The sequence below is a fragment of the Camelus ferus genome, chromosome 25 (assembly GCF_009834535.1).
Source record: "Camelus ferus isolate YT-003-E chromosome 25, BCGSAC_Cfer_1.0, whole genome shotgun sequence".
NCBI lineage: Eukaryota > Metazoa > Chordata > Mammalia > Artiodactyla > Camelidae > Camelus > Camelus ferus.
This window is the reverse complement of record NC_045720.1, coordinates 701,230-729,165: the sequence shown is the minus strand read 5'-3', so window position 1 is coordinate 729,165 and position 27,936 is coordinate 701,230. Positions and strand designations below refer to the sequence as shown.

The 27,936-nt window shown below is 53.3% G+C and overlaps 1 protein-coding gene and 1 long non-coding RNA gene across 6 annotated transcripts in view; one reads left to right on the top strand and one right to left on the bottom strand.

Moving 5' to 3' along the window:
* Window positions 1-17,806, bottom strand: part of LOC116659810 — a 22,998-nt gene extending 5,192 nt beyond the window's left edge. Inside the window, exons 1-5 of one of the 2 annotated variants that reach the window (XR_004315173.1) lie at window positions 16,425-17,806; window positions 10,218-10,501; window positions 8,893-9,127; window positions 4,586-4,791; window positions 3,565-3,684 (exon numbers count right to left, since the gene is read on the bottom strand). This is a non-coding gene — a long non-coding RNA (uncharacterized LOC116659810). Of the gene's footprint in view, window positions 1-3,564; window positions 3,685-4,585; window positions 4,792-8,892; window positions 9,128-10,217; window positions 10,502-16,424 lie in introns of those variants that run through there. The other variant, XR_004315174.1, reaches the window with a different exon arrangement.
* On the top strand, window positions 874-27,936 carry SPATC1 (spermatogenesis and centriole associated 1). 4 transcript variants are annotated; one of them, XM_014564677.2, is made up of 5 exons: window positions 4,219-4,776; window positions 18,217-18,795; window positions 18,893-19,411; window positions 19,521-19,660; window positions 27,350-27,936. In XM_014564677.2, the coding sequence occupies exons 1-5, from the start codon at window positions 4,572-4,574 to the stop codon at window positions 27,677-27,679; spliced, it is 1,773 nt and encodes a 590-aa protein (XP_014420163.1). In that variant the 5' UTR covers window positions 4,219-4,571; the 3' UTR covers window positions 27,680-27,936. The 4 variants fall into 4 exon arrangements, with proteins under 4 accessions (XP_014420162.1, XP_032323728.1, XP_014420163.1 ...); XM_014564676.2 differs by lacking the exons at window positions 4,219-4,776; window positions 27,350-27,936 and adding an exon at window positions 874-1,306 and having other exon boundaries at window positions 19,521-21,586; XM_032467837.1 differs by lacking the exons at window positions 4,219-4,776; window positions 27,350-27,936 and adding an exon at window positions 3,670-4,212 and having other exon boundaries at window positions 19,521-21,586.

The window sequence follows — 27,936 nt, the reverse complement described above, 5'->3', positions numbered from 1 at the left end:
GCCAACACATCTTCTCCAGCTTCATGGGGGGAATTCTTTTAGAAAAGAGGAAAAAAAAGTTGACTAAAAATGCATTCATTCACTTATTGAGCACCTGCTATATGTCGGGGCTGCACTGAGCTCCAGGATGCAGAACAGAGTATGGGGTGACCTTGCCCTTTCTGGGGCATCACCCTGAGTCTTCCCTCTGAGCAGAGCCTGGGGGCAGGGGTTCAGAAAGACCCCTTGGCAGCTGTGCAGAGAGAGGCTGCAGAAGAGAGGGTGAGTCGGAGGCCTGTACCAAACCAAGCCCCACCCTGACAGCTGGATGGGCTGTCCTGCATGAAGATGTAGGGAGAGTGGGCTGTCCTGGGGGCCTGGACAGCCCAAGCAGTTGACAGGGCTGTGCCTCAGTGCCTCACCTGAAGGGGGAGGTATCTGTACTATCCACCTGGCGTGGGGTGTTAGGACTGTTACAACGGTGCCTGGAGGGCGCTGGCGGTCCAGTGCTGGCTAATTCTGTGGGAGCAGAGCCTGGGCCAGTCCCTCCCAGAAGCTCCTTGTCAGCAACAGGATGTGACTGCAAACTAGCAGAACTGGACATTAAAAATCACCACAGCAGGCAGTATTGAAGTGATCACATGGCCATATTGCTAGAAGGGGCTCTGGCCACGTGCAGACTGGCTCCTTCCCAGGAGTGGGACGGGAAGGAAAAGGGGGTGTGGACAGAGGGCTCCAGGTTAAAGGTCCCTGTCCTTCAGCAACGTTGTGCCTTGAGATGATGGCTTTATAGGAGGTTTGTTAAGCCTACAAAGAATCCCAAGCCAAGATGGGAGCAAAGATCCCTGAAGGCCTCGCCAAGCTGGCATGCTGAGCTGAATCTAATGAGGCAAATTTGAATGAGAACAAACTGTACAGAGGCCAGTGACCCAAGACCAGAGGGGTCTGACTCAGCATAAGCAAGTGGGAAAATACCGAAGGCTTGTCTACAGTGGATTCCTGATGAGCCGGTGAGGAATGAGAACCCTGAATGGACGTGGGGAGGTTCCAGTCACCGTTCCACGGTGGTCCTGACCAAGAGCTCAGACAGAAGACAGCGAAGGGTCGGGGGAGCAGCCCCAGGACCCTGAACCCAGAACACATGACCCAAATCTGGGGGATGAATCCCTTGCTCTCCAGACCTTTGCTACTGTCTATCCCAAACTCAAGCCCAATTGATTTGGACACCAAAGGACACTTGCCTACATGACACAACAGGAAAAAAAAGATAAGAAAATTAGAATGAAAAGAAAATTAGAGAAGAGCACACAGAGGAAGCTTGGAGAAGGTGAGTACAAGGAAAGGGGCAGGAGGCTGCAGCTCAGCGTTCTGGAGTGCCCCGGGTCTTTGGAGGACCCCTCCGCACGCGGCAGCTCTGTGGGGAGGCCGGGGCAGCAGAGGCACAGTGACCTGGGACCAGGCAGTGGGGACACAGGCTGCAAGTGTTGAAAGGGGCTTGGAGCCTGCAGCTCCACCCATCCTCCGCACAGCCTCCTGCTGGGAGGAGTGGGGTGTGCATGCCCCCCAACTCCTCTTGACCCTCTCACTCCTCATACTCAGGAGTCCGGCGCTGGCCACATCGCTCCACTCCAGCAGTACTCCCTGCACCATCAGTGGCTTCCAGGCCCCTCAGGCTGATGCCCATCTGGCCTCTCAGCAGCCTTCAATGCCTCGGCTGCCCCATGCCCGGAAATCTCTCTGCCCGTAGCTGCGCAGACCCGGCCCTCTCAGGCCTCCTCCTTGTGTCCCCGAGGCATTTCTGTTCTATGTTCTCTGCCGGCTTGTCCTGCTCTTCAAGGGACAGTGGGCTTAAAGCCTATTGTCTTTCATCCCTCACTGACTCCTGGGTGACCTCGCCCCCTCCCGTGGCTCCATTTGCCATCTAGAAGCTGATGACTCTACAATGTACGTTCCCAGCCCACACAGCAGGCTCTCTGGGACTCGAGCAGTAACCCCTGCCTCCATGACTTCACCCCTTGGAGGCTTCAACGGCATCACTCTCTGCAGCACAGCCAGACCCGACAGAGGATCTTCACTCTAAACGCGGTCATCCTCCCCGCTGGGCTGGTGTGACCAGAGCTCCAGCAGTCCCACCAGCAGCTGCGAGGCTGTCCCCGCTCTGGCCCTTGCCCAAGACCAGTCCACCCAGTTCCCGCGAAAACTTCCTCACCGCCCTGTCCTGCACCTCCACGGGCCTCCTGCCTCACTCGCTGGGAGGACTGGCGCGGCCTCCTGACTGCGCTCCACTCAGCGGCTCCTTCTTCTCCAATCCGTTCCCACAGCCCTTTCTTAAAGCCCTGCAAGGGCTTCCTGAGGCCCTTAGGATGAAGATCAACAGCAGTCCCGTGGCCACAAGGCCCTATCACAGCTGGGCCTCTGTCCCCCAGCACGTAGCTCTCCTCCCTCCTCTGTCCCCTCACACGAGCCAGCCTCTTCCAGTTCCGTCAGGGGAGCACGGCCTCTGCACAGACTGCTCTCTCTGTGGAAAGCTCTCCTCCCACGGGGACACCTCCTTCAGCTGGTCTCAATCATCACTTCCTCAGGGAAGGCTGCCCTGAGCAAGCTTGGGGCCTAACCCACTGGCAGCCTCTCCCAGCGGGAGCGGGAGCACAGCTTTCATCGCAGTGCGACATCGACATTCACATGCGATCATTCCACTCACAGCTGCTCCGATACACTCGAGATGGCGAGACGGCGAGATGGCCGAGATGGCCGATGAGGCAGGGACAAGTCCTGATTCTGAGGAGAACTGAACCCCCAGTTCCTAACACAACGCCTGCTATACAGTTGGTGCTCGATTTATATATTTTTGGAGGAAACCAGCACTGGTGCAAAGGGAAATACAGATGGTGTATCAGTCAGAGTTCTCATATATGAAGAAATTTATTTTAAAGAATTGGCTCATACAATTGTGAGGACTAGAAAATCCCAAGTCTGTAGAGCAGGCCGGAGACTCAAGCAGAATTTCTGGAACAGTGTTGAGGCACAGTTCCCTCTTCCCTGGAAAACCTTTGTTTTCTATCCTTAAGGCCTTCAAATGACTGTATGAAGCCCACCCACATGACTGAGGGTCATCTCCTTTACTTAAAGTCAACCTTCAGAGCAATGGCTTGACTAGTGTTTGACCAAACACCTGGGCTCACAGCCCAGCCCAGCTGACACGTACAATTTGACCATCACAGATGGCAAAGAGGGCATCCACCCAAGGAGAGGCCGATGGTGGGAGAAGCCTACCTAGTGGACGAGCACTGGGAGGGCGTGGTGAGCCGACTCTCACACGCTGGAGGAAAACCCAGCAGACATGTTCTACTAAAAGCAGAGGATGTGGAGAGGGGGTCTACTCCACCAGAGAAACCTCAGCCCTGGTCCCCAGGGCCAAAGGGATTCAGCCAGGATTACAGTCTGGGGTGTCAGAGAAGGGTGGGGGCAGACCCCCCATTGTAAGGTCCAGGTAGAATGTTCAACACAGGCTGACCCCAGCCCCGGCTGATCTTCACCTCTGTCCTCACCCCCACACTCCTGCTGGGAGTGTGCTACGCCTTATCTCAGGACTTCACCATCCTCTCCTGGTTAAGAGCAGATGCCCAGGAGCCAGTGGAGGTCAGGAGGACGTGGCCTTACTCAGCTCCTAAGGTCAAGCCTGCACATCTCTCTGTGTAGATGACTCTAAAAAAGGACAATGCGATAAGGACTCAGAGATCTGAGTTCTTGGAACCTGATGAGGAATGCAGTCTTGGGTTCTTGAAGGACAATAGTCAGGAAAATTCAAGAAGCCAGAGAAAAGTGGGTACAGAGGGGGCCCCGCTGGGGAATTAGGAATAGGGGGATCTGAGTCATCAGAAATGCAAACTTCAAGCTACAGGGAGCCAAGTGCTTGGACAAAGGAGCCCCTGGGCAGCAATCAGAGAAAGGCTCTGGGCACCCGGGGTCAGAAGAAAACATAGCCCAGCATCCAGCCATCGAAGTAGAATGTCCCCAGAAGAAGGCTAGCAGGCTAAAGCCAGTTGTGCCAAGACCCCAAGGAAAGGGCACCCTCTCCAGGAAGAACGGTGGTGAATGTTCATTCAACAGAGATTCGCTGGTTACCCACCTACACCACATCAAGCCCTTTGCTGGATGCTGGCGAGTCGCACAGCCTTGCCCTGGATGTAGAGTGAGTGGAACAGCATTAAAGAGCTCACTGCACAGAACCAGGTAAACACTAGGACAGAGGACACGCCTGCAGGGGAGGCATAGAGGGCGGTGACGGGGAAGCTTCACGGGGATGGGGGGCACTTGAGAGAAAAGCTGGCTGGATAGAGAAGGGGCGGTAAGTTGCAGGCTGAAGCAGGGCCTGTGCCCAGGCCGAGGCACGGAGAGCTGAGCCTGTTAGAGCAGAGAGGGCAAGGAGGAGGGCGCAGCCTCTGACCTCACAATACCCAGGGCCCACTGGGCCAGCCTTACAACCTGCAAACTCTGGTGCCCTCCTCCAGCCCGGGCAAGGCCCGGGGCCCTGGGCAGCCTCCAGGTGCAGTGCCCTCCTGTGGGCTGCACCCTTCCCGCTGCCCCGGGGCATGTCTCTACTCACCAATTATGAGGGGCTTCGGCATCAGATCGAGAGACTGGTGCGGGAAAATGAGGAACTGAAGAAGCTGGTGCGGCTCATTCGGGAGAATCACGAGCTCAAGTCAGCGATCAAGACACAGGCGGGTGGCCTGAGCGTCAGCGGGTTCAGCAGCGGGCTCGGGGAGCTGGCAGCTGGCCCTTCTCCACACCAGGGTAAGTGCAAGAGGCCTGAGTGCAAGAACAGTGGGGAGGGAAGGGTGAGTCTGCACCAGAGAGAGGAGACTGTGTGCTGGGGTCTCAGGAAACCATGGAGGGAGAGAAGGGCTAAGATGGCAACAAACTCGTGGGCCAGAGTCTCTACCAGCTGAGGGGAGGGTGAGGACACAGGACAATCAGGATAAAAGGGCAAAACTAAGCACGAATCCCATTCCCCTGATGGTAGGAACCCCTGCTGACACCCCTCCCCTCAGGTGAACTTCCAAGCAGCTCCATAGACTGAATTTCCCAGCTCTAGAATCCAAATGTGCTTACCCCCAGCTTCCCCACCCTCTCCTCCACCCCTCACCCTCAGCGCCCCCATCGCCTCCCCCATTACTCTCCACTTAGACATGACCAGAAGGCAACTGACAACCCAAATCTAGAAACCAGGGAGAGAACCAGGACTGAAGCTTGAGGTTTGAAATCGTTGGTGTGTGACAGCCCTGGGGCCAGAGAAGAGCTACAGAGCAGGGTGAGACAAGAACAGGCAAAGAAGTCATATGTGTTTGCAGAAAAGCAGTTGAAGTAACGATCTTTGGGGTTAGGCCTGGAGCGGAGGGACAGGGCCAGGAGGGCATTCAGAGGCCAGGAGGACAGGGAGGCTGCGGTGTGGTGACAGGAACAAGGGATGTGCCAGAAGAACTGAAAGCTGCCAGCATTGAAGATATCAGAGGGAGAATTTCCGGGGGTGGCAAGTCCCAGGGAGTGGCAGTGGCTGTCGAAGTGTACTGGTGAAGGTTAATGGGGGGAGGAGGTGACAAAATGCCTCCACTTTTGTTCTATCCACATTCCTCCCCATCTCTACCATGTCCTTCCTGTCTTGAGGAAGGCTGTGTCCCCTTCTCCAGGGTGACTTCTCGGAGCCGACACCTCCCCGCCCCACAGTGGCAACCCGCCCTGTCACTTCTGATTAAGAAGTTGACCTTTCCACTTGGACTCTAAACCCCCTCAGGTCTGTGCTCCTTCCCCCACAGACTTAATGTCTTTCCTGTACTACGGAAAGCTGCCTCCCTGCTCCCTGGGTTTCCTGCCACCCTACCTGGCTGTGGCCTGGGGCTGGTCTTCACAGTCCTCATTACTGATCACAAGCACAAAGGCCCCTCTCCTTTGAAAGTTTATACCATTACTGACTCTGAGACAACAGACAGGGTGGCAAAAACAATACACTCGAGGAGGTACAGCATTTAAGAACTGTTACAGTTTCAGAAGCTAAACTGTGGTTTCCTACTCCCAAGCTGATCATGCAAGCCTTCTCCTTTTAGATTTGATTCTTTTTTTTTAAATAACTTCACATTTTAATATTTTTAGCGGTGGGAGGTAATTAGGTTTCTATTTATTTTTCATGCAGTTGTTGGAGATCGAACCCAGGACCTTGGGCATGCTAGGCACACATTCTGTCACTGAGCTATACCCTCCCCACCAGGTTTTATTCTTAAGAGAGTCCTTGAACCAATTCTGCTCTTCCAACCCTGACAGGTCAAGCTTAGGGGGTTAGGAAAGGTTTTCTGGAGGTGAGCCCAGCCAGCTGGCTGTGAGGGGGGGATGGGGCATTGCAGGAGGAGGAAGAGCTTGTGCAAAGGCCTGGATCTGGGGGTTGCAGGAATGAGAAATAGATCAGTGTGTTTAAAGCCTAGGGTGTATGTGTATAGTTAGTGTGTGGTGTGTGTGTGAGTGTGTGGGTGTGGGTGTGGAGTGGGCTGTGGGTGAGCATGTGAGTGTGGTGTGTGTGTATAGTATGATGTGTGAGTGGACTGTGTGACACATGTATGGAGTGTGTGGTACAGATGGGTGACTAGGATGTGTAGTATGTGTGACTTGAAAGTGTTTGTTTTATGAGTGTGAGAAAAGGTGTGTGTGACTGTGTGTGTGAAATGTGTGGTATGTGTGTGAGTGCGTATGTGTGGTGTCTGTGTCTTGTGGGTGGCTATGTGTGACAGTATGTGTTTCAGGATGTACATGAATGTGTGTTTTGTGTGATACGTGTGCGTGTGTGGTACGTGGGTGTTTGAGTGTGTTCGTGCTGTGTGTGCTGGTATGTGTGGGGGGTGTGTGTGTGTGTGATGTTTGTACTTGTGACTCTTTGGGGAGGCTAGGGGAGGTTTGGAGGGGGCGGCCAGTGAGAAGGGAATAACACAGCTGGAGGTCAGCAGAGGTCAGATTGCCAAGGACTGCGAATGACCCACTTAGGAGCTCAGACTTGCTCCTAAAGGCAATAAGCAGACACTGGTTGTTTCCAACAGGGAATAACCATGTTTGTGCTTCAGAAAGACCATTCCAGCTGCTGTGGGGAAAATGGAGTCAAGGGAAACCAGAGTAAGGCAGGGAGATAGATTAGACGAGGCTCTTGAGTTATCCAGGTTGAAGAGGATGGTCTGAACTAGTGGTGGAGAAAGACTGATTCCAGTCTCTTAGGAAGAAAATGAACTGCTTGGATGTGAGGGATGAAAGAGAGTCCAGAATGTGTCTGTCGCTGTGGCAGAGGTGACCGGGGTGCCACTTCCTACAACTGCAGACCCTCTGTTCCCATGCCCGGCAGAGGCAGATGCCTGGAGCTGCCCAGGAGATCTTTATCCAGTCTCTTCCTCACCCTGCCTGTCCCCCCGCCCGTTCCTTGTAACTCGCCTTCCTCATGAAGTCAGGCTCTTATTTTCAATTTGCTTCCAGGGACTCGACCTTCGGTTCCTCTTTCGGGCCCACCCTCCTCTTCCCTTGTACAAACTTGTGCACAGCACTACCTCCCAAACCCTCCAGTGTAGAGCTCTGGCCCTTCCCCAGTTAGGAGGAACACAGGATATGCAGCTCAGACCTGTGGGTATCACAAGCATGTGTGCCAGGCCCCTCACAGTGCAGGACAGAGCCCAGGTAGGGAGAGAAGGGGTGCAGGATGAGGGGCAGGGGCAGGGGGGCAGCTCTTCTGGCATGGAACTCCAGGGAGTCCAAGAATCCTAAAATCAAACCTGACCTTCCAGGTTGTTACAAAGGTTTATTTGTTAGGTAAGAAAATAGAACATAATTTAACAGTTTCTTAGACTGATAACTTTTAACTGTTTTGACATGTCATACATAGGCTTCCATTTGCACTCTTGCCCAGGGTAAGCCTAGGAGAAGGAAATTCAGTCTTGGAGGAAGAGAATAAGTTGTATTCTAGACAAACTGACTCTAACAAGACATTCACACAACATCCACATGGAGCATCCAGGGGGCAGTGGTGATATGAGCCTGAAGCCCAAAGGAGAGGTCAGGGATGGAGGGAAAAGATCAAGAGTCGTTGATAATTGAAGCCGTCAGAGGGAGTAGATTGTATGGGAAGACAGAGTACAGTAGGAAGAGACTGAGGGACAAGTCCTGAGTCAGGACAGGGAGAGAAGCTGGCAAAGGAACAATCAGAGAGACAAGGGAAACCTTGAAAGTGTAATGTCACAGAAGCCAAAAGATAGCTTCAAAGGGGACAGAGTGTCAACAGAATAAAGGCTGCCTGAGAAGTCAAGCAAGAAAAGTGGTAAGAACTTAGTTCTATTACCTTGGTTGGAGCGATTTCAACCCCACTGTAAGTGGGAAGGGCCCACGGAGTGAGGTGAAGAGTGAGAAAATGGAGAGAATAGACAGTTGATGCTTAGTTCATGAAATATGGCAGGGGGTAGGGGGCAGTAGCTGGAGAGGGGCATGGAGCCCAGAGCTTCTTTTCTTGGTGTCCGAGGCCTGAGTTTATTTACATGTAAAGGGAAGGAGCCAGGAAAGGCTGCTAGAAGATGTGAAAGTGAAAAGGGGTACTTTATAGAGCAGAGGCTGCCTTGACTGAAGGTAGAACATCTCTTCCGCCATCTGGGAAAGAAAGGAGGAAGGGAAGGGTGAGGGAGAATGCCAGGCAGGAAGCTAAAAAATCTCCAGAACCATGGCTTCAATCTTCTCTGTAAAAATGTCATTCTCTGAGAGACATGGTGGAGAGAGAAAGAAGGGGAAGGTCTGAAATAGAGCGAAAATGTCAGAAGGAACTGAGAGGGGACCTGGGAGGTACATAATGGCCCCAGATGATGCTGGCGTGTATGGATTGTAAAGGCAGCAGCCACCAACCTTCTCCAGCGGCATCTGGTGGGTGAGGCGGACATGGGGAGTCAGGCAGGCAGAGCTCAGGACCCTCAGCCAGAGTCTGGGCACATCACAGGGAGAAGTGGAGACCAGCTTGTGTCAGATGAGAAGAAAACGAAGAAGCCGGGGTCCTAGAGATCTAGACAGGCTCCAAGACCAGGTGGCTGGCAGTGGTCCTCCAAGCAAGGCAGAGCACAGCTTTGTAGTCAGAGTGGGTAATCTGAGAGCCAAGAAGGAGGTTGGCTGAAGTGACTTCACAGGGAAGAAAGGGCCTGTGAACGTGGCAGGCGGGAGGTGGGGCCAGGACGGGACTGGGCCTGCAGGGCCTCCCGCTCCTGAGGGCTCAGGGGCTCGCTGCGCCGCGAGCTGTGCGCGGTGTCTCCGCAGACGGGGGGCGGGTGGGGAGTCAGGGCTGCTGGAGTAAAGAGGAGATGGAGGCTGTGCGCGCTAAGCGCGGCCTGCCCGTCAGGCCCAGCTCCTCCACGCACACGTGGCCGGGACAGGCGGCCGGGCTGCGGAAGGCTGGCAGGCAGGCGGGCTGGGGGCTTCTGCCGCTCGTCGTGCCTGACAGCCTCCCGCGCCCGCCCCTCCCTCCCCGCAGGCCCCCTGCCTTCCCTGGGGCTGCAGGCTGGTCGGAGGCCCTCAGGCAGGGAGCAGCCTTCTCCCCGCTTCCAGAGGCCTTTCCCACCCCCGCGCCCTGCAGCTTCCCTTCCTCCCCCGTCCCGGGGCCTTCCTTACCCCCCACCCCGGCCTGCTGCCCGGAGACCGCCCACCCTGGGCCCCCACCCCTGACCCTGCACCCCACGCCAGGGGCTGACCTGACGCCCCCGGCTCCATCCTTCCGAGGGCCCCATCCCCCCTCAGACCCCATCTCTCCCTCAGGGCCGCCTTTCTCCTGGGACCCCTGTCCCCGTCAGAGCGCGCCTGCCTCACCCGACCTCAGGGCCCCATCTCCCTTTTGGGACCTCTGTCTCCTCTCAGGACCCGCCCCCTCAGGGCCTGTCCCCTCCTCAGGCCCTGTCAACATCCCCCTCTCAGTTTCCCCCTTCCCACCGCCCAACCCTCTTGGAACCCTGGGCTCTAGGCGCCTTCGCTCACCGGTCTCCGGGTCTCGCCTCAGCAACAGCTTCCCGCCCAAATCACCTGGCTCCGCCCCCTACGGGCCCCGCCCTTGAGGGCAGGCCCCGCCCCTGGTCCCGCCCCTCCCCGGGGCCCCGCCCTTGAGGGCAGGACCGGCACTCGGGGCCCGCCCAGTTGTCCCGTCCCCTCTGGCCACAGCCTGGACTCCTACCACCTTGACTTGTCCTCACCTCCCTCCTCGCGTGCATCGGTGTTCGGGCTGCCTTTGCCCTCGGTGTGGGCCCGGCCTCGTCCTCGAGGGGCCGACGTCCTTATTCCGGAGGGAGGGAGCTGAGGCCGCGGGCGGTGGGCAGACTCGCGAGGGACCGCTGCTGAGGCTGCTGCAGCCCAGAGCCGGAGCCCGGGCCGGGGAGATGTTCAGGACTGCGTGAAGGCCACGCCCTGACCCAGGCGATGAGGCCCCCCCCCCCCTGCCAAAGTCCCGGCCTCCGCGGCGGGAAGGATGGCGCTGCCCCTGCGAGGAACAGGTTTGGGGAAGAAGTTCAGTTAAACGGGTTAAAACATTGTATACTGCATTTGTAAATCTAAGACATTTACTTTTCTTTCTAACTTCAATTGTCCAATGTAACAAACCTTCCTGGATCCTAAATAATTCTTATATAAAATAAACATACTTCTAATACTGTCCGTAGTAAAGTACCTAGGAACATTTCTACTCACAAATCTAAATCAGTTACATATACATTATAATAAGGTGAAAACAATGTCACCTGTACATTTCGCATTGGGACTGAGATGTTTTAAACAGAGGCTTCACCCTGGGCTCCTGCTGGCTCAGAACACTCCTGCTCACACCTGGTGTCTAGTAGCACCGTTAGTATTCCTAGTGTCCCCATGGCCCAGACGGAGATTTCAACAAGGCTGCTCCTGAGATTCTCATTGGTGAGCCTGATGGGTCAAAAACCCTTGGACACTGTATCCATGACTGAGGTCACCACAGCCTTGGCCCTGAGCAGTGGACACACACTCCCCCATGCTCTGCACTTGCAGGGCCTGCGTGCCACCCGGGGTGCACAGCAACCCTAAATGCCTGTGACCCCAAAGAATCTTTCTTTTGTTTTTTCTTTTTCTTTTTTTCCCTATTCTGGCTATTAGGAATAATGATGCTATAAGCATTCATGTACAAGTTTTTGTGTGGATGTGTGTTTCCACTTCTCTTGACTATATATCTAGGAGTAGAATTGCTGGGTCACATGGTAACTGTGTTTGTTTGAGGATCTGCCAGACTGTTTTCCAGTGTAGCTGCACTATTTCACATTGCCACCAGCAACATATGAGTGTTCCAGTTTCTCTATATCCTTGCCAGTGCTTCTTATCTGACTTCTTGATTATAGCCGTCTACTGGGTGTACAGTGGTGTATCACTTCACTGTGGGGTTTTTTAATCTTTAAAAATTTATTTATTTGTTACTTTTTGGGGAAGTCATTGTGGTTTTGATTTGCATTTTCCTGATGGCTAATGATGTTGAACAACTTTTCATGTGTTCATTGGCAATTTGTGTATCATCTTTGAGAAATGCCTGTTCAGATCTTTGCCATTTTTAAATTGAGCTATTTGTATTTTTATTATTGAGTTGTAAGGATTCTTTATACATTCTGCATATAAGTCCCTTAGCCAATATATGATTTGTAAATATTTTCTCCCAGTTTATCTTTTTGCTTTCTTGATAGTGTCCTTTGAAACATACAAGCTTTTAATTTCGATGAAACCCAGCATACCTATTGTTTCTTTTATTTCTTGTGCTTTTGATGTTGTATCGAAGAATCTATTGCTAAATCCAGGGTCGTGGAGATTTAGCCCTGTTTTCTTCTAAGAATTGTATAGTTTTAGCTGTTACATTTTGGCCTCTGAGCTGTTTGAGTTAACTTTTGTGTATGGTGTGAGGTAAGAATCCAACTTCATTTTTTTGCACATGGGTACCCAGCAGTCCTAGCACCATTTTTTCAAAAGATTATTCTTCCTCAATTGAATTTTCTTGGCATCCTTGTCAAAAATCTGTTGACCAAAGATACATGGTTTATTTCTGGACTCCCTATTCTAGTCCATTGATCTATCTGTCTGTCCTTATACCAGTGCCACACAGTCTTGATTACTATAGCTTTGTAGTAAGTGTTGAAATCTGAAAGTTAGTTCTCCAACTTTCTTCTTTTTATTTTATTTTTTAAATTGAAGTATAGTTGATTTACAATGTTGCATTAGTTTCTGGTGTACAGCAAAGCAATTCAGATATAGATATATATTCATTTTCAGATTTTTTCCATTATAGGTTATTATAAGATATTGAATATAGTTCCCTGTGCTATACTGTAGGACCTTGCTATTTATCTATTTTATATACAGTGGTTAGTATATGAAAATCCTGAACTCCAAGTTTATCCCTTCCCACCCTCTTTCCCTCCAGTAACCATAAGTTTGTTTACTATGTCGTGAGTCTGTTTCTGTTTTGTAGAGAAGTTCATTAGTGTCTTCTTTTTTCTTTTTTTAGATTTCATATATGAGTGATATCATATGATATTTGTCTTTTTCTGTCTGACTTACTTCACTTAGTATGATAATCTCTAGGTTCATCCATGTTGCTGCAGATGGCATTATTCCATTCTTTTTATGGCTGAGTAGTATTCCATTGTATAAATATACTACAGCTTCTTTATCCAGTCATCTGTCAGTGGACATTTAGGTTGCTTGCATGTCTTGGCTATTGTATATAGTGCTGCTGTGAACACTGGGGTGCAGGTGTCTTTTTTATTTAGTTTTCTCCTGATATATGCCCAGAAGTGGGATTGCTGGATCATATAGTAAGTTTATTTTTAGTTTTTTAAGGAATCTTCATACTTTTCTCCATAGTGGCTGCACCAAATTACATTCCCACCAGCAGTGTAGGAGAGTTTCCTTTTCTCCACACCCTCTCTGGCATTTATTACTTGTAGACTTTTTGATGATGGCCACTCTGACTGGTGTGAGGTGATACCTCATTGTAGTTTTAAGTCAAATTTCCTTGATAATTAGAGATGTTGAGCATCTTTTCATGTGCCTTTTGTTCACTTCTTTGGACCAATGTCTATTTAGGTCTTCTGCTCTTTTTTGTGTGGGTTATTTGTTTTTTTGTTATTGAGTTGTATGAGCTATTTGTATAGTCTGGAAATTAAGCCCTCGTCAGTCATATCGTTTGCAAATATTTTCTCCTGTTCTGTAGGTTGTCTTTTCATGTTGTTTATGGTTTCCTTTGCTGTGTAAAAGCTTGTAAGTTTGATTTAGGTCCCATTTGTTTATTCTTGCGTTTATTTGTTTTGCTTTGGGAGACTGACCTAAGACAACATTGCTATGATTTATGTCAGAGAATGTTTTGCCTATGTTTTCTTCTAGAAGTCTTAGGTGCTATGTCTTATATTTAAGTCTGTAAGCCATTTTGAGTTTATTTTTGTGTGTGGTGTGAGGGAGTGTTCTAAATTTATTGATTTACATGCAGCTGTCCAGCTTCCCCAACACCACTTGCTGAAGAGACTGTCTTTTCTCCATTATATATTTTTGCCTCCTTTGCTGAAGATTAATTGACCGTATGTGTGTGGGTTTATGTCTGGGCTCTCTATTCTGATCCATTGATCCATGTATCTGTTTTGATTACTGTAGCTCTGTAGTATTGTCTGAAGTCTGGGAGGGTTATTCCTCCAGCTTTCTTCTTTTTCTGCAGGATTTCTTTGGCAATTCTGGGTCTTTTGTAATTCCATACAAATTTTAGGTTTATTTGTTCTAGTTCTGTGAAAAATATCCTAGGTAATTTGATAGGGATCACATTAAATCTGTAGATTGCTTTGGGTATTATGGCCATTTTAACCATATTGGTTCTTCCAGTCCAAGAGCATGGGATATCTTTCTATTTCTTTAAATCATTATTGATTTCCTTGATCAATATTTTATAGTTCTTAGAATATAAGTCTTTCACCTCCATGATCAGGTTTATTCCTAAGTATTTTTTTAAATTTGATTTTAAAGGGGATTTTTTTTTTTTTTTTTACTTTCTCTTTCTGATATTTCACTGTTAGTGTAAAGAAATGAAACAGATTTCTGTATGTTAAAATTTTATCCTGCTACCTTGCTGATTTCATTTATCAGCTCTGGTAGTTTTTGTGTGGAGTCATTAGGGTTTTTTATGTATAGTACCATGTCATCTGCATATAATGACAAATTTACCTCTTCCCTTCCAATCTGGATACCTTTTATTTCTTTTTTTTTTTTTTTTTTTTTTTTTTTTTTTTTGTCTGATTGCTGTGGCTATGTCTTCCAATACTAGTTTCAATAGAAGTGTGAGAGTGGGCATCCTTGTCTTGTTTCAGAATTTAGTGGGAAGGCTTTCAGCTTTTCACCGTTGAGTATTATGCTGGCTTTGGGTTTGTCATAAATAACTTTTATTATGTTGGGATATGTTCCTTCTATACCCAATTTGCTAAAAAGTTTTCTCTCTTCTTTTTCAATATTGCTTTGGCAATTCTAGGTCCCTCCCTTGCAATCCTGTATGAATTTTAGGATTAACTTTGTCAAATTCTACACAGAAGCCAGCTTAGTTTCTGACAGGGAGTTTATGAAATCTGTAGATCAACTCGGGGAGTATTGCTCTCTTCACAATCGCTAACTTCACAAAAGTTCAAATCCATAAACATGGGATGTTTTTTCATTTATTTAGATCTTCTTTAATTTCTTTCAACTATGTTTATAGTTTTCAGAGTATAAGTTTTGTGTTTCTTTTGTTAAATTTATTCCTAAATATTTTACTTTTTGCCGTTATTTTCTTAATTTCATTTTTGGATTGCTCATGGCAAGTATATGGAAATACAACTAATTTTTGTAGACCCGGATGAATCTTGCATGCTTTGTATTCTAAGGACCACACAGCTCCTTCAGACAGTAGCATTATCTGATTGAGTTTTGGACCTCACATGGTCGTCTCAGTGGTCACAGTCTATAAGCTGATTCTGTGGACACTTCCTTCTCCCAGATTAGCTCCCAGTACTTAGGGGCACAAACTTGAGTCAAACAGACCTCAACTCCTATCCTCACCTCTTTTTTTTTTAATCATTTAGCTTCATCTCTGCTCATATAAACATCATATTCTTCTCATTTACTGAACATTTTCTGTGGCCCAAGCACTATTCTAGGCACTACGAAACAGCAGCAAACAAACAAATCCCTGCCCCCGTGGGGTGTCCATTCTAATCAAGGGAAGGAGGACAAACCAATAAGTCAGTGTAGACTGTCCTAGAGAGAGACAAGTGCTAAGGAGAAAATGGTCCAGGAGAAGCAGAGGAATAGGTCGGGTGAAGAAAACTGGTGATTTTGGCTGGAAGACCGCATTGAGGAGGTCACAAGTGAAGGGGTGGGTGGAAGTATGGGGCCAGCTGTGCACACTGGAAGAGTGTTCCAGGCAGAGGGAACAGGCAATGCAAAGACAGAACAAGAGTGTGCCTGGAGCACTTGAGGAAGAGCAAGGAGGCCTGAGGGGCTGGAGCAGAAGGTGCTGGGGGAGACCGGGGGAGGATAAGGGCAGGCAGATGACAGGTCAGATCATGGGGGGCCTGAAACAGCCTGGCACTCAGAACGAGACAGTGAGCTAGGTGGTGGAATCTTAACCAGAGGGGAGCATTTTAACTGGAATACACTGGCTGACATTTGAGGGAAAAGGCCATATTCAGGAGGCACCAGGAGGCTCCTGCAATAATCCAGGCAGAGTAATGGTGGTATGGACAAGAGAGGGGTGCTGGTGGCACATGTGCTTAATTCTGGAGATATCTGAAGGTACAGATGGGATGCGGTGTGTGAGTGAAAGAGAAGTGTTGGTGCTGACTGCACCCTTTGGGGCCTGAGCCACTGGAAGGGCCAAGACATCTGCTGAGAGTGTGTGCAGGCTGGGAGGGAGCTGAAGTCCCCAGCAGAACCCCGGGATGGAGTGGGTCAGGCCACTGGGGGTATGAGTCTGGAGTCCAGCCTTAGTGGTAAGCAGGGCCCGAGCTGTATCAGCTCCTGAGTAAAAGCAGACTCAAGGGGGCTTGGGGCTGCCCCACTAGAGGGCAGAAGAGGTGGGCCCAGCAGCACCTGGAGGAAGCCAGGTGACCAAGAACCTGGACACCAAACCAAGACAAGACTACAACCACGAGGAGTGCTCTGCTGCATGGATGTGCCCACCACCTGTGAGGAGGGCACCAAACTCAGCACTGGCCCTGCATCTGGAGGGTGAATGCCTGGATGGTGAAGGTCGGGGAGGGAAGAGGAGAAAATGGACACGGTGGTGAGTGGGACAAAACCCAGAGACGTCTTGGAGGGACACAGAGACTACAAAGGACCTGGCTGTGTGGGGACAGAGGACTCACAGCTGTCTTTTCTCTCACCATCTGAAGATGCTGCCAAAGTGGCCCTTTCCATGTTGTCCAGATCCCAGGCTCCCCTCAGAGGAGGCACGCCAAGAAGGGCAAAGGTCCGACTCTGATCTCCACCACCATCACCACGCCCTGCCCTACCAGCTGCTCCTCTCCGTGGGTGACCTTCCTATCGCCCACAAGCTTTAGTGTCTCTTAATCCTAAAACAAAAATTCCAAAAAGCCAAAACAAGAAATCATAAAAGACTGGTTGATTTGATTATGAAATTTAAATTCATTTGTTTTGGAAAAAAATTACAAAACTTAAAACGAAAATAAAGTGGCAGGACGTCTTGGCATACACTGTGCCGTGTAGCACTGGAGTCACAGGCCCAGGGATTTCCAAGGGCATGTCAGTCATTTCCGAGGGGTCTTAAAGATGATAGATTTGGCAATGTGCGTTAAGAACCTCTAAAATGTCTGTTTTCAGGGAGGAAAAATCAATAATAAAGATGTGTGCAGTAGAATTACTTGTCATTTTGAAAACTGGAATCAGTGTAATCCCAACAACTGGAACAGGCTCAGCAAACCGCGGGTGCCCAGGACGGAGCCACTGTGGCGACAGCAGTGCCGTTTTCCCAGATCGAAGCTGCGAAGCCATGGTGCGGGTCCAGTAAGAAGAGGCGGGGCACACGAGGACACAGGTGACCATACAGTCACCGTGCGTCACCGCGTGGCCTGGGGGCTATGAATGGACTTTACATTTTTAAATGGCTGAGAGAAAATCAAAAGGAGAATATATTTCACGACATTCAAAAGTACCTGAGATTCCAATACCAGCGCCCGTAAATAGTGTCCCCACACATCCTCACGCGCTGGCTTCCGTGGGTCCGTGGTTGCCTTCGCGTGACAACGGCAGAGCGGAGTCGCTGCAACAGAGACCAGATGGCCAGGGAAGCTGGAGATAATTACTACCAGCTCTTTACAGAGAGGGACGAAGTCTTCAAAGCAACATGGAGCTTTCAGCATGACTGACCGTGGGGTAACTGGACCGCCAGTGGTTTTTCATCTTTTTTACTTTTCCGTATTTCCATCCTTTCCCTATAATAAGCGTGTACTGCTCTTACGTTTAAAAACGGGGAAGTTTGCAATCAAATTGTGCATTCACAACAGTCTTTCCTGCGCCTTCCCCAGGGGTCTTCTCCCCCAAACGGGGATCACAGGAGGGCAGTCCCCTCAGGGACCCCGGGGGAAAGCGGGCTCCCAGTCCCCACGCAGGGGTCTGCATCCTGGCGACCTGGCAGACACCATGGCTCCAAGTGAGGCTCCAGGCCTGTTCTAGCTCTGGCTCCTCTGAAGGGCCTCCGTTTGCTGAGGCCCAGCTTTCCCCAAAAGGACAGGAGTCAAGCAGCCCTCACCACCAGGGAACAGAGGGATCAACTTGGTGACCTGTGTGTTCAGAGCCTCCCCTCCTCAGCGAGAGGCCAGCGATCAATGCAGCGACCCATCTGAGGGGCAGGCAAGGTGGAAGGTCCCTGTGGCTGGGGGCAGGTGTTTAGAGAAGGGGCCCTGGGAGGGACAAGGTGTCCTCAGGATAGAGAGAAGAGAGGCCAGACCCTCATATGGGGTCCACTGAGCAGCCCCACAGATCCCCTCAGAGGCAGAGAGGTCACTGTGCAGCCACCTAAGAGGTGAGACTCAGAGAGAGCTGGGCACCTCATCAGAGGCAGATGGGCATACCAGTCCAGGCCCTGACACAGTGGTGAGAGAGCCCCCTTCCCCAAGGGGCCGCTTGGGGTCTCAGTGCTTTCTCTGTGTCCCCCAGGTGTCTTCCTGCACCCGTCCCCGGCGGCAGCAAATGAACCTGTCCTGGAAGAAGTGGGGATTGTGACTCTGGCACCCCTGGCCGACATGCTAAACAGCCCACAGCCCAGCTCTGCTGCAGGCCCCATCGTGAACCCATTGCCGGGCCCTCTACACACGCTTCTACCTGCCCCAGGGCCCATCTCACAGAGCAGCCCGCTCACCAGCCTCCTGACTGGCCCCCTGAGCAGCCACCCGGCCAGCCCCATGGCTGTGTCCCCGGTGGGCACACTGGCCAGCTCTCTGGGCCTGCCCTCCACTGGCCCCCTGACTCCAAGCAGCCACCTGGCCAGCTCCCTGGGCCTGCCCTCCACCGGCCCCCTGATGGCCCCTATGACAGGCTCGGTGGGTGTCTCTCTGAGCAGCCCCCTGCTCACCTCCACAGCTGCCCCTCTAGGTGTCTCTCAGAACCTTCTGGCCAACCCCATGAGCAATCTGGTGCTGTCAGAGCCCCCGAGGGTGCGGCTGGCAGAGCCACTCCGAGGATGCCCCTCTGGACCCCATCCCTCAGCTGGCAGGGGACCTGCTGCCACCTGCAAAGGTAACCAGTGTGGGGGAGGGGCAGCAGGGGGCCCTGGGGGAGGGGTCTGCCCTGCTCTAATCCTCCTCTCCTTTCTGCCTCTCCCCCACGTCACTAGTCCCTGTCTCCACTGAGCACCCCCAGCCAACCCAGGAGCCGGACCCCCTCAGCATGACATTTGTGGGTGCACCCATCCAGACCTCCACCCCCGCTGGTACCACAGCCACACCTGACCCCATGGCAGCCTTCTCCTATGGCACCTCAGATGTCGGGACCCAGCCTGGTGGCCCCCAGGGGCAAGCGGTTCCTGCCTCTGTCCCTGCATCCTCGACAGCCTCCGCCCCCATCACAGTCCTCCCCTCTGCTCCTACTCCTGCTCCTCAAGCTGCTACGAACTATGTCCCCTCAAACACCCACCACCCCTCCACCCAGATGCACCACTCCCCGACCTTGCCCTCACCCACCACCCACTCCCCTCCACGCAACCCCCACTCCCCGCCTCGAACCTCGTCCTCCCCGGCTTCAGTCAACGACACCCGAGGTCCACGTGTCGCAGAGCCAGCTCGGAAAAGCATCCTGGAGCTGGAGCGGAAGCTTGCCCACCGAAAGAGCGGCAAATTCCCTGACAGCTCCCGAGGTCAGCACTGCCTGGGGTACCCTCTGCCACCCTTGGAGGCCTCCCTGGCACCTGCCTGGGCTGCAGACCACGGCCCCTGACCACTGCCTCCACCCCTGGTTGTCCCCAGAATCGAAGCAGCTGGCCTGGGAGAGGCTGGTGGGGGAGATCGCCTTCCAGCTGGACCGCAGGATCCTGTCCAGCATTTTCCCCGAGCGTGTGCGGCTGTACGGCTTCACCGTCTCCAACATTCCCGAGAAGATCATCCAGGTGTGTTGTGCCCGTCTCCCACCCTCCGCCAGAGGGCCAGCCTGCAGGGCACGGAGAGGGAGCAGGCTGGCCCCTGAGGGCTGCTGGGCCCTGCACTCCAGGCAGGCCGAGCGCATCAGAACCAGGGGGCACCCTGGGATAGGAGAGCACGGGGCTCAGTCCAAGTGGCCAGCAGGTGTCCATCCGGGGCATCCGGCAGCAGGAGCCTGTGCTCCCAGGCGCACGCATGGCCTCCCCAAGGGGCAGAGCAGGGGAGGGTCCCCAGCAAGGCCAGGCCTGTGCTCCCCATCTTTGCCACTGCGATGGCCTCTGGTCTGCCAGGCCTCGCTCCCAGGGGCCCTCCTCAGACTGGCAGCGCTCACGCCTTCTCCCCAGCCCTGTCCGAGTCCTCAAAGGAAGTCCTCACGGGTCATACGGGGCACAGGGGAGGCAAGTCTCAGAGTGTCTGCGCGGCTGGCGGCCTGGTGGCCTGTCGGGGTCTTCAGGCGGGCTCACCGCAGTGTATTCCCAGCACGCTCATCCACCGAGCTGCTCCCACTGAGCTGCTCCCGCTGACGGGTACGGAGGACGGCACTCCCCAAACGTGCTTGGCGCGTGTCCTCGCCACCCGCCAGGCGGTGCGGGAGGCCCGCGGACAGACAGAAGCGCTCCGGGTCTGGGGCGCGGGCTGCGCTTGGTGGAGAAGGCCCAGGAGCCTCTTTCCAGAAAGAGCGCTTGCGCAGCTGCCCCCCCCCCGCCCCGCCCACGGGGGGTGGGGCCGCCGCGTGGGGCAGGGGCGGGAGACGCCCCCCCCGGCGCCTTTCAGCCTTTCAGTCGCCCAGTGGGAAGTAGCTGCGTGTCCCCAGGCCACTCTCTCTCCAGCCGTCCTGAGATGAGTGGAGGGGCTGTAGGCCTGGGTCTGTGCGTGGGCAGGAATGACCTTGGTTTCAGTGGGCTCACCTGTGTCCCGGTTTGAGTTTTGTTAAGGTGTCCTTTGGTTAGGTTTTAATTTGAATGTGGTCAGAATTATCCACCTTTTCCTTTGTCATTTGTACTTTTCACATCGTGCTTAAGGCTGGAGCTGCCCAGCCCCTCCCCGTCCCCACTCTCAGTCCCACGTGTGTGGGCTCGTGGTCTGCAGTCTGGCCCTGCCCAGGTGACAGTGTCCCAGTCATGGGAGCAGGGGGAGCCTGGGCATCTCTTCTTCCAGATGTCCTAGCTCCTCTTGGCCCTTTGCTCTTCAACATGAATTTTAGGAAAACCTAGTTCAAATTTTGAGGTTCTCGTTGGTTTATAGGTAGAACTGGGGAAGTTTCACACGTTTGCGTGTTGGTTACCCATCTGTTGCTCCTGTCAGTGGAACCCCCTTTGGTCTTTCTGGTTTGACGATTCTTCACTCGTGTCCTGGACTGCCCACACCACTGCTGTCATGAGTGCAGACTGGTAGTGGTTGTTTAAAAATGGTAAATATTTATGTCTTTCAAATGCTGCATCTGATATTTAGTTGGCAGAAACATTTAATTATAAGCACAACTGACCACGTAGAAGTTAGATATTAAACAGTGAAAAGAAGTTTCCCATTGCTTGAAGATGCCTGCTTAAATGGAAGGTGGTAAGAACGCAGAGACCCAAATGGCACCCCAACGGGCTCCTGACAGTTTCAGGGACAGTGTAAGGTAAAAAGTGGGCCGTGGCCCAGTTCCTGGGAATCCCTGCCCTTTCCCCAAAGTCGTTGGAATCATCCTCCTCATCACGTGAAACAACCAAGCCCATGAAAGCTGGCAACACCGCCCCTCACGGCCTCTGGCTCCCTTGCCTTCTGGGACGGCCCTCGCTGTCTGTACAGTGTGTCTGCTTCTACTTTAAACACACATACCGGCCTCATGTCTTCTCTGGCCTTCTGAGACAGCCTACACTCAGTCTGCGGAGTGTGCGTCTCTCTGAATAAACCTGCTTTTACTCAACAACAACAGCAACAACCAAACGCAGAGACCTCTGAGGGGAGCGTGAGCTGTGCGTGCCCTCCCCTCCCCCGCTTCCCCTTCACCGGGAGTGGCCGCTTATGCCATAGAACTTGAGAGTCACCACACTACATGGCAGCCCTTCAGAGAAGACACAGGGAGAGGAAGCAGGCCACATGCAAGGAGGTCAAGGAGACTGGTGCCCTGAGCAATGCTTCAGCCTCCATCTTGGCGGCCTCTGGGGAGCCAGCAGTTCTTACCACAACACTCTTCTGGTCGTTCTGCCCAGCTGCCACCATTCCCCTTCCATCCAGCGACGGCCAGAGCTGCCCACGCTCCCGAGAAGCTGCTCCACTCAAGCCCACCTGTACAGAAGTTGCCTTCAGGAGAACCCTGGCCGGCCCTCTGTAGGGCCCACTGCGGGCTGACTGATGCCTGGTCACACCTGATGATCACAAAGGTGCTGCTTGGCTCAAGGCTGCCCTGCCTGCTTGGCTGGGTCGTTCGTTGATTCTATTTGCACTTAAGTCCACTTTGCCCAGGTTTTATTTCCCTACATCAAGACATCCTGCTTGTTTCTCTGCATGTTGAACTCCAGTGTTGGTGGCTGCTAGAACCTCTTAGTTCTACCTGGACTCTCCACACCAGGCAAGACCTGAAAGCTATGGCGGAACCCCATTATCGCTAAGGACTCGCTGACTCTGTTCACAGAGCATGGCTATCTTTTTCATGAGCTCGCAGTTATGCCATCTTTTAAGCCCAACTAGAAGTTGTCCCAGCACTCATGCCTGTCACTTCTACTCAGTTGCGAAGATCTTCTGTCTGTGGGAGGTGCTCTGGCTCCCTCCCCTTCCAAGCCTTGTCCTGGGAGACCCCGAGTCCAGCAGCATCAGTGTGTGGGTCACTGGGGCTGGTCCCTCGTCACTGTGTCTGGCCCATGGTCCCCCAGATGCTCTCCTGCTCACTAGCATGCTGAGAATATTTCTGATTTTTGTGTATCAATTTGTTATCTAGCTACCTTGCCAAACCTTCTTACTAGTTCTAATAGCCACGTTGTATGTAGTATTTGTCAAAAGCAAATCCCACAACCTCATCCTGTTCCTGACTTGACTGGGAACACACACTTCGAGTCTTCTGGTTAAGTACGGTGTGTGTTCAAGGCTTTCTGCCAGATCTTCTTTAGGCAAACCAATCAGAGCCCTTGGCTGCAGATAACAGAACCCACACTAGCTGATATAAACAGAGAGAGGGTTATTATAAATGCTTAGGTGTTCTGAGAAGCTCCAGTGAAACTCTAGGAAGGAGACAGATCTGGGCTCATCTGCTGCACAGCCAGTAAAATTGCCAGCACACCACGGAGTTCCCTAGTGGGCACACCATTGCCATCGCTGCCCCAGGAGCAACACACAGACACTTGGTTGGATGCCTGAAGTTTGGTACAGCCACCCCTGAAGAACCAGTGCCAGAGCCCCTGGCTCGCCTAAAACCTACTCCCCTGCCTGCACTGCCCCCTCCAGGAGCCCCACCTGGAAGTCCCACCCACCTGCACTTGCTGGGCAGAAACCCAGGTCGGAGGGGTCCCAAAGCCACAGGGGATTTTTTAGCTTCCAGCCTCTTAGAGTTCAGGAAGGCACTAGAATGCACTAGTACAGGAGCCAGGTGAGCCAGGGTTAGTATTTGGTTAAGAAGTTGCCTCTTCCTCCTTTGTTGAGGGTTTTTTCTTACTCATGAACAAATATTGAACATTTTAGAATGTCTTTCTGTCTCTCATTGAGATGATCCCATGGTTTTCCCCTTCCCTTGCTCTTAACATATGGATACATGTGAGAAGATATTCTGATCCTAAGCCACACAGCATCCCGGCGTTTTTAGTGCACTGGGAGCTCAGTTAGCTATTTATGACTTCTGCAGCTTCGCTACTTTTTTAAAGACAGTGCCAAGCTTCTGTGACAGAAGGGTGGTTGGGCCCTGCTGCCCCCGCCCTCCCCCCGCACCTCACGCCCCCCTCCCCTGCACAGGCCCAGGGGACGGAGGCACAGTCCTAGCCTCACCCCCTTGGCTCAGACTTAGCGACTTCAGGCCTCACTGCAAGATGGCGGGGCAGGTGGCCTCCGCAGGGAGTTTCATTACCTAGAAGAAGGTGGAATCACTTGCCCTCTTCAGGGGAGGATGTGGCCTCTGCCCAGTTTTGTCTTGCTTGTCCTTTCTGTCCATCCTTTGGACTCTGTTTTCTCATTTCTTCTCTTTGTTTCCTTCCTTCTGCCTCAAGATTTGCTTATTTTCCCTTTTTGGGGTGGGCACTTTAGCCATTTTATTTTACGTCTCTTATTTTTAAGTAAGTACTTTTAGGGCAAGGAAGCTTCTTCTAGTCAGGGAGACAGTCAAAGTAATTATCAGGTGGGGGTAGCTCAGTAGCAGAGTGCGTGCATAGCCTGCATGATGTGCTGGATTCAAAGCCCATTTTTAAAAAAAAAGAAGCAAAATATTTAACAACAGGCCCAACAGGTCAGCAGCCAGAGTGGGTCCTGGAACAGGACGCAGGGCTGGAGGGTGGGGAGTTCTATTGTTAAGGGCTGGTTGTCGGGGGGGGGGGGGGGTATAGCTAGCTCAAGCGCTAGAGCGCATGCTTAGCATGACAAGGTCCTGGGTTCAATCCCCAGTGCCTCCTCTAAAAATAAATAAACCTAATAAAAAAAAGGGGGGGGGGCTGGTTGGGAAAAGCAGCAGGCTCCTGGCAGCCACGGCTGTGTCCGTCCGCAGCCCGGCAGGCAAAACAGGTGAGCATGGGGCTGTTCGGGTCTAAACATTTCACAGGCGGTCCGGGATTTCCTCTCTAACCCATAAGTCAGTCAGGACACCCTCTCCAGTCTCCCCACCTAAGGGGCGTTTGACTGTCTTCTGATGTTTGGTCTCTAGCACGCTTGCCCTGTGCTCAGAGAACGAGGGCTAGGCCTTGCTGGGTCTGCCGCCTGCCGCCCTCTCCCTCCTCCCTGAGCATGTGCTCAGTCTGCCGGTGCTCTGGGCTGGAAGGGCTCCGTGCGCTCAGTCTCTCGGGGGCCTGTGTCTCTGGTCTTGCCTGTTGTCCCCGACTACATCCCTGCACCACCAGGTCCTGCTCCGTCTCCCCATAAAGATTCTTCCCATCCACACAGACAGCCCCATGCACACATCTGCATCTCCACTCCTACCCCATGTCGCCTGAACCCGCCCACACCGACCCCACCCCTTGGCTGGTAGTGAGCACTCAGTGTGTGCCGTGTACATGCCAGATGCAGTCTCTGCCCTCAGGGAGTTCACTGGCGCCTGGGGAGGCCGCAGTAAATAAGAAAAGCCGTGACTGTGCTAGCAGTGCGGGGGTGCCATGTGCTATGACTGGGGAGAGGGTCTGCGCGTGGAAGCTGGGTGCTGAGGGCGTGGATCTGCCCTGCATCCCCTTCCCCACCCAGATCCCGGCTTCACCGTGGCAAACTTCACCATCCCAGCTGTCCCTCCCTTCTCTGTGCCTTTGTTCAATTGCAAGCCCGTAGACGTGTCCCGTGGCATTGGGATTCCCCAGCCAGAGCTGACCAGCACGCAGGCTGTGCTCAGTGCCCCTGCAGACATTGCCTTGAATCCTCAAACAGCCTTGTGGGCAGTGTTGTTTCCTCCATGTCACAGCACGGAAACTGAGGCTCAGACCCAGTGGGGTGGCAGCCATTGAACCTGACTCTCCCCTGGGCCCTTTGCTCTGCACTCGGCCTCCTGGCACCTTCCATGCCAGGCATGCAGCTTGTTGGCCGGGAACTTTCTTTCCTCTTGTTGTCCTGGTCCTCCAGATCTCAGCTCAGCATCCTCCCCCTCCAGGGCGCCCTCCCTGAGCTGGCCTGCACCACCTCTCTCCTTGGCCTGTGGTCACATAAACTCTGAGGGCCTTTTGCTCACATGTGAACCCCTTCACCTGGTACAAGGAGGGCTAAGGGAATCTGCAGGGTGGATGAACAGAGCCCCTCACGCTCTCTTGAAGCTTCTATCTGCCCCCTTCTCGTGGTCAGCATGATCTTTTAAAACCACAAAGCCCACCAGGAGTCTCTGACCCTTTAGGGCAGGGCACTTCCCCCTCATCCCTGAGCTCCACTCACCCTGAGTGCCTGGGGGGAGGGGTGGGGACTCACGCCCACTGCTCCCTGCAGCTGGGGTGCCTGTCCTGCTCTGCCCTACTCACTCCCCCTTGTCACCCTCCACTCTCAAGAGGTCACTTTCTTGGGGCAGCCCTGGAGCCCTGGCCTCATCTCTCAGTGGATATTTGCCCCCACCGGACTTCTGCTCATGTCTTAAGTTCCAGGTGCCCAGCCTGGAGCCCAGCAAGAGCTCACCCACAGCCTGGGGCGAGCCAGCGATGGGTCTCATGCCCCCAACAGGGGCCAAGACTTAAAGCTGTCCACCCACTGTGCTCCATGGGTCACCCTGGTAGGACCAGCTGCAGGTTCACTTGCTCATCCACAGATGTTGGCTGAGCTCTCACAGTCCTTCCGACACCAGGCCTGGGAACAGGCAAAGGAAGAAGATTCAGGAGCCAAAAGGAGCCTAGAATCAGGAAGACAGGCCTGTCCTTGGGCTCACCAGGCTGCAAAGGTGCTGAGCATTGAGCTCTGGGTGCACCTGCCTGAGGTCAGGGGTCACTTCGGCTGAGCCCGGCCATGAGCCTGGGACTCACTCACATGATCACCCGGGGAGGGGAGAACGGTGAGTTCTTCCGAGAAGATGATGCCTGACCAGATGGTCCAGGCATTGCTAGTGGGTTAGGAAACAGCCTGGTGGGCATCTAGGGACCTGCTGGAAATGGGTGAGCGGAGCCAGATCAAGGACCTTGCAGGGCAGCCCTGGCATCAGCAGTTGGGGCCTCCCTGAAGGAGGGCTCAACCCCACGCAACCTCGTACACATCAGACCCGTTGTTTTGCAGGCCTCGGGGTGGCTGGGCTTGAAATAGGTACATAATTTGCAAGACCCCATGCTGCCCCTACCCTACAGCTTCTTGCTCGAAAGTTAGAGAGAACTTCCAGCTGCGGCAGAGCATTAAGCTGAGGTCAGGGCTCTTCTGAGCTTGGGGCCTGTGTGAGCCCAGGTCACCTGCCCAGAAGGCAATGGTGGGAGGAGCTGACAGGCGATAAAGAAGTAGGTAAAGACTGACCGTGTTGCTGCCAGACCCCTGATCCAGGCATTGAGGGGGCCTCATGAGTGGCAGCAGACCCCCCTGCCCCTTGTGCTGAAGGCTCAGGGCCTTGGCTCTGGGCCTGGGGTCGTCAGTTCAGCGTGAAGTTCGGAGAAGGACTCCCACAGGAGGTGTGCAGGCCACTAGGTGCTGACGATGCAGCCTGGGGTGTTGGAGGGGGGCGCGGGGGAGGACCCTGAGTAGTGGCTTCCGGGTTGGGCAAGCCCGGGGGCTTTAGGAGGCCCCCTTACCTTTCTGTCACCTCCAGACTCCTGTCGGTGCTCTTGGTCCTCAGTTCCTTGTGGCCCCAGCTCAGTCCTGAATCCCTGGTGGTGGATGAAGCACGTGATGGGGCCTCTGGAACCTCTCTGCTCAGGCCCAGCCCACAGGGCTCCCCCTACCCTAGACCCCTCACAGCATCTCTCCCTGGACCTCCAGGACACCTCCCTTGAGTACACTCTCTAGGACTGTGATTCTCCCTCAACCATACCCCTTCACCTGCCTGCTGGCTCGTGTGCCTAGTGGGGCAGGAGGCTCCCTGATGGCTGCTCTCCCCTCAGGCCTCCCTGAACCTCAGCAACCACAAGCTGGATGAAGAGCTGTGTCAGACGCTCACACAGCGCTATGTGAGCGTCATGAACCGGCTGCAGAGCCTGGGCTACAACGGGCGGGTGCACCCGGCGCTGACCGAGCAGCTGGTGAACGCCTACGGCATTCTGCGGGAGCGGCCAGAGCTAGCCGCCTCGGAGTGCGGCTCCTACACGGTGGACTTCCTGCAGCGTGTGCTGGTGGAGACCGTGCACCCCAGCATGCTCACTGACGCGCTGCTGCTGCTCTCCTGCCTCAGCCAGCTGGCTCACGATGACGGCAAGCCCATGTTCATCTGGTGATGCTGGCGCCCACCGGCCACCCATGGGCCCGTACCTCGGTGCAGCCATTAAAGCTTCCCACGGACACCGGCCCTGGGCCCTTGCTGGACTTCTGGGTGGTGCTGCTGCCTGTGGGGCAGCTCGCCAGCGCCAGCCTCCCCTGTGCCCCTTCCATCCTGCCTGCCCGGGGGATCTGTGCCCATTCTGGGGCCGTGGGAGCGAGCCCCAGGACAGAAGCTCAGCAGCTGCCTGACCAAGGGGGCTGTTCCACAGGCCCC

Bases quoted from the DNA above. Each gene is read 5' to 3' on its own strand.
- SPATC1 (XM_014564678.2), top strand. From the start codon at position 4,572: ATGTCTCTACTCACCAATTATGAGGGGCTTCGGCATCAGATCGAGAGA. The intron at 4,777-18,216 runs GTAAGTGCAAGA...TGTGTCCCCCAG, and splicing joins TGGCCCTTCTCCACACCAGG to GTGTCTTCCTGCACCCGTCC. The intron at 19,412-19,520 runs GTCAGCACTGCC...GGTTGTCCCCAG, and splicing joins ATTCCCTGACAGCTCCCGAG to AATCGAAGCAGCTGGCCTGG.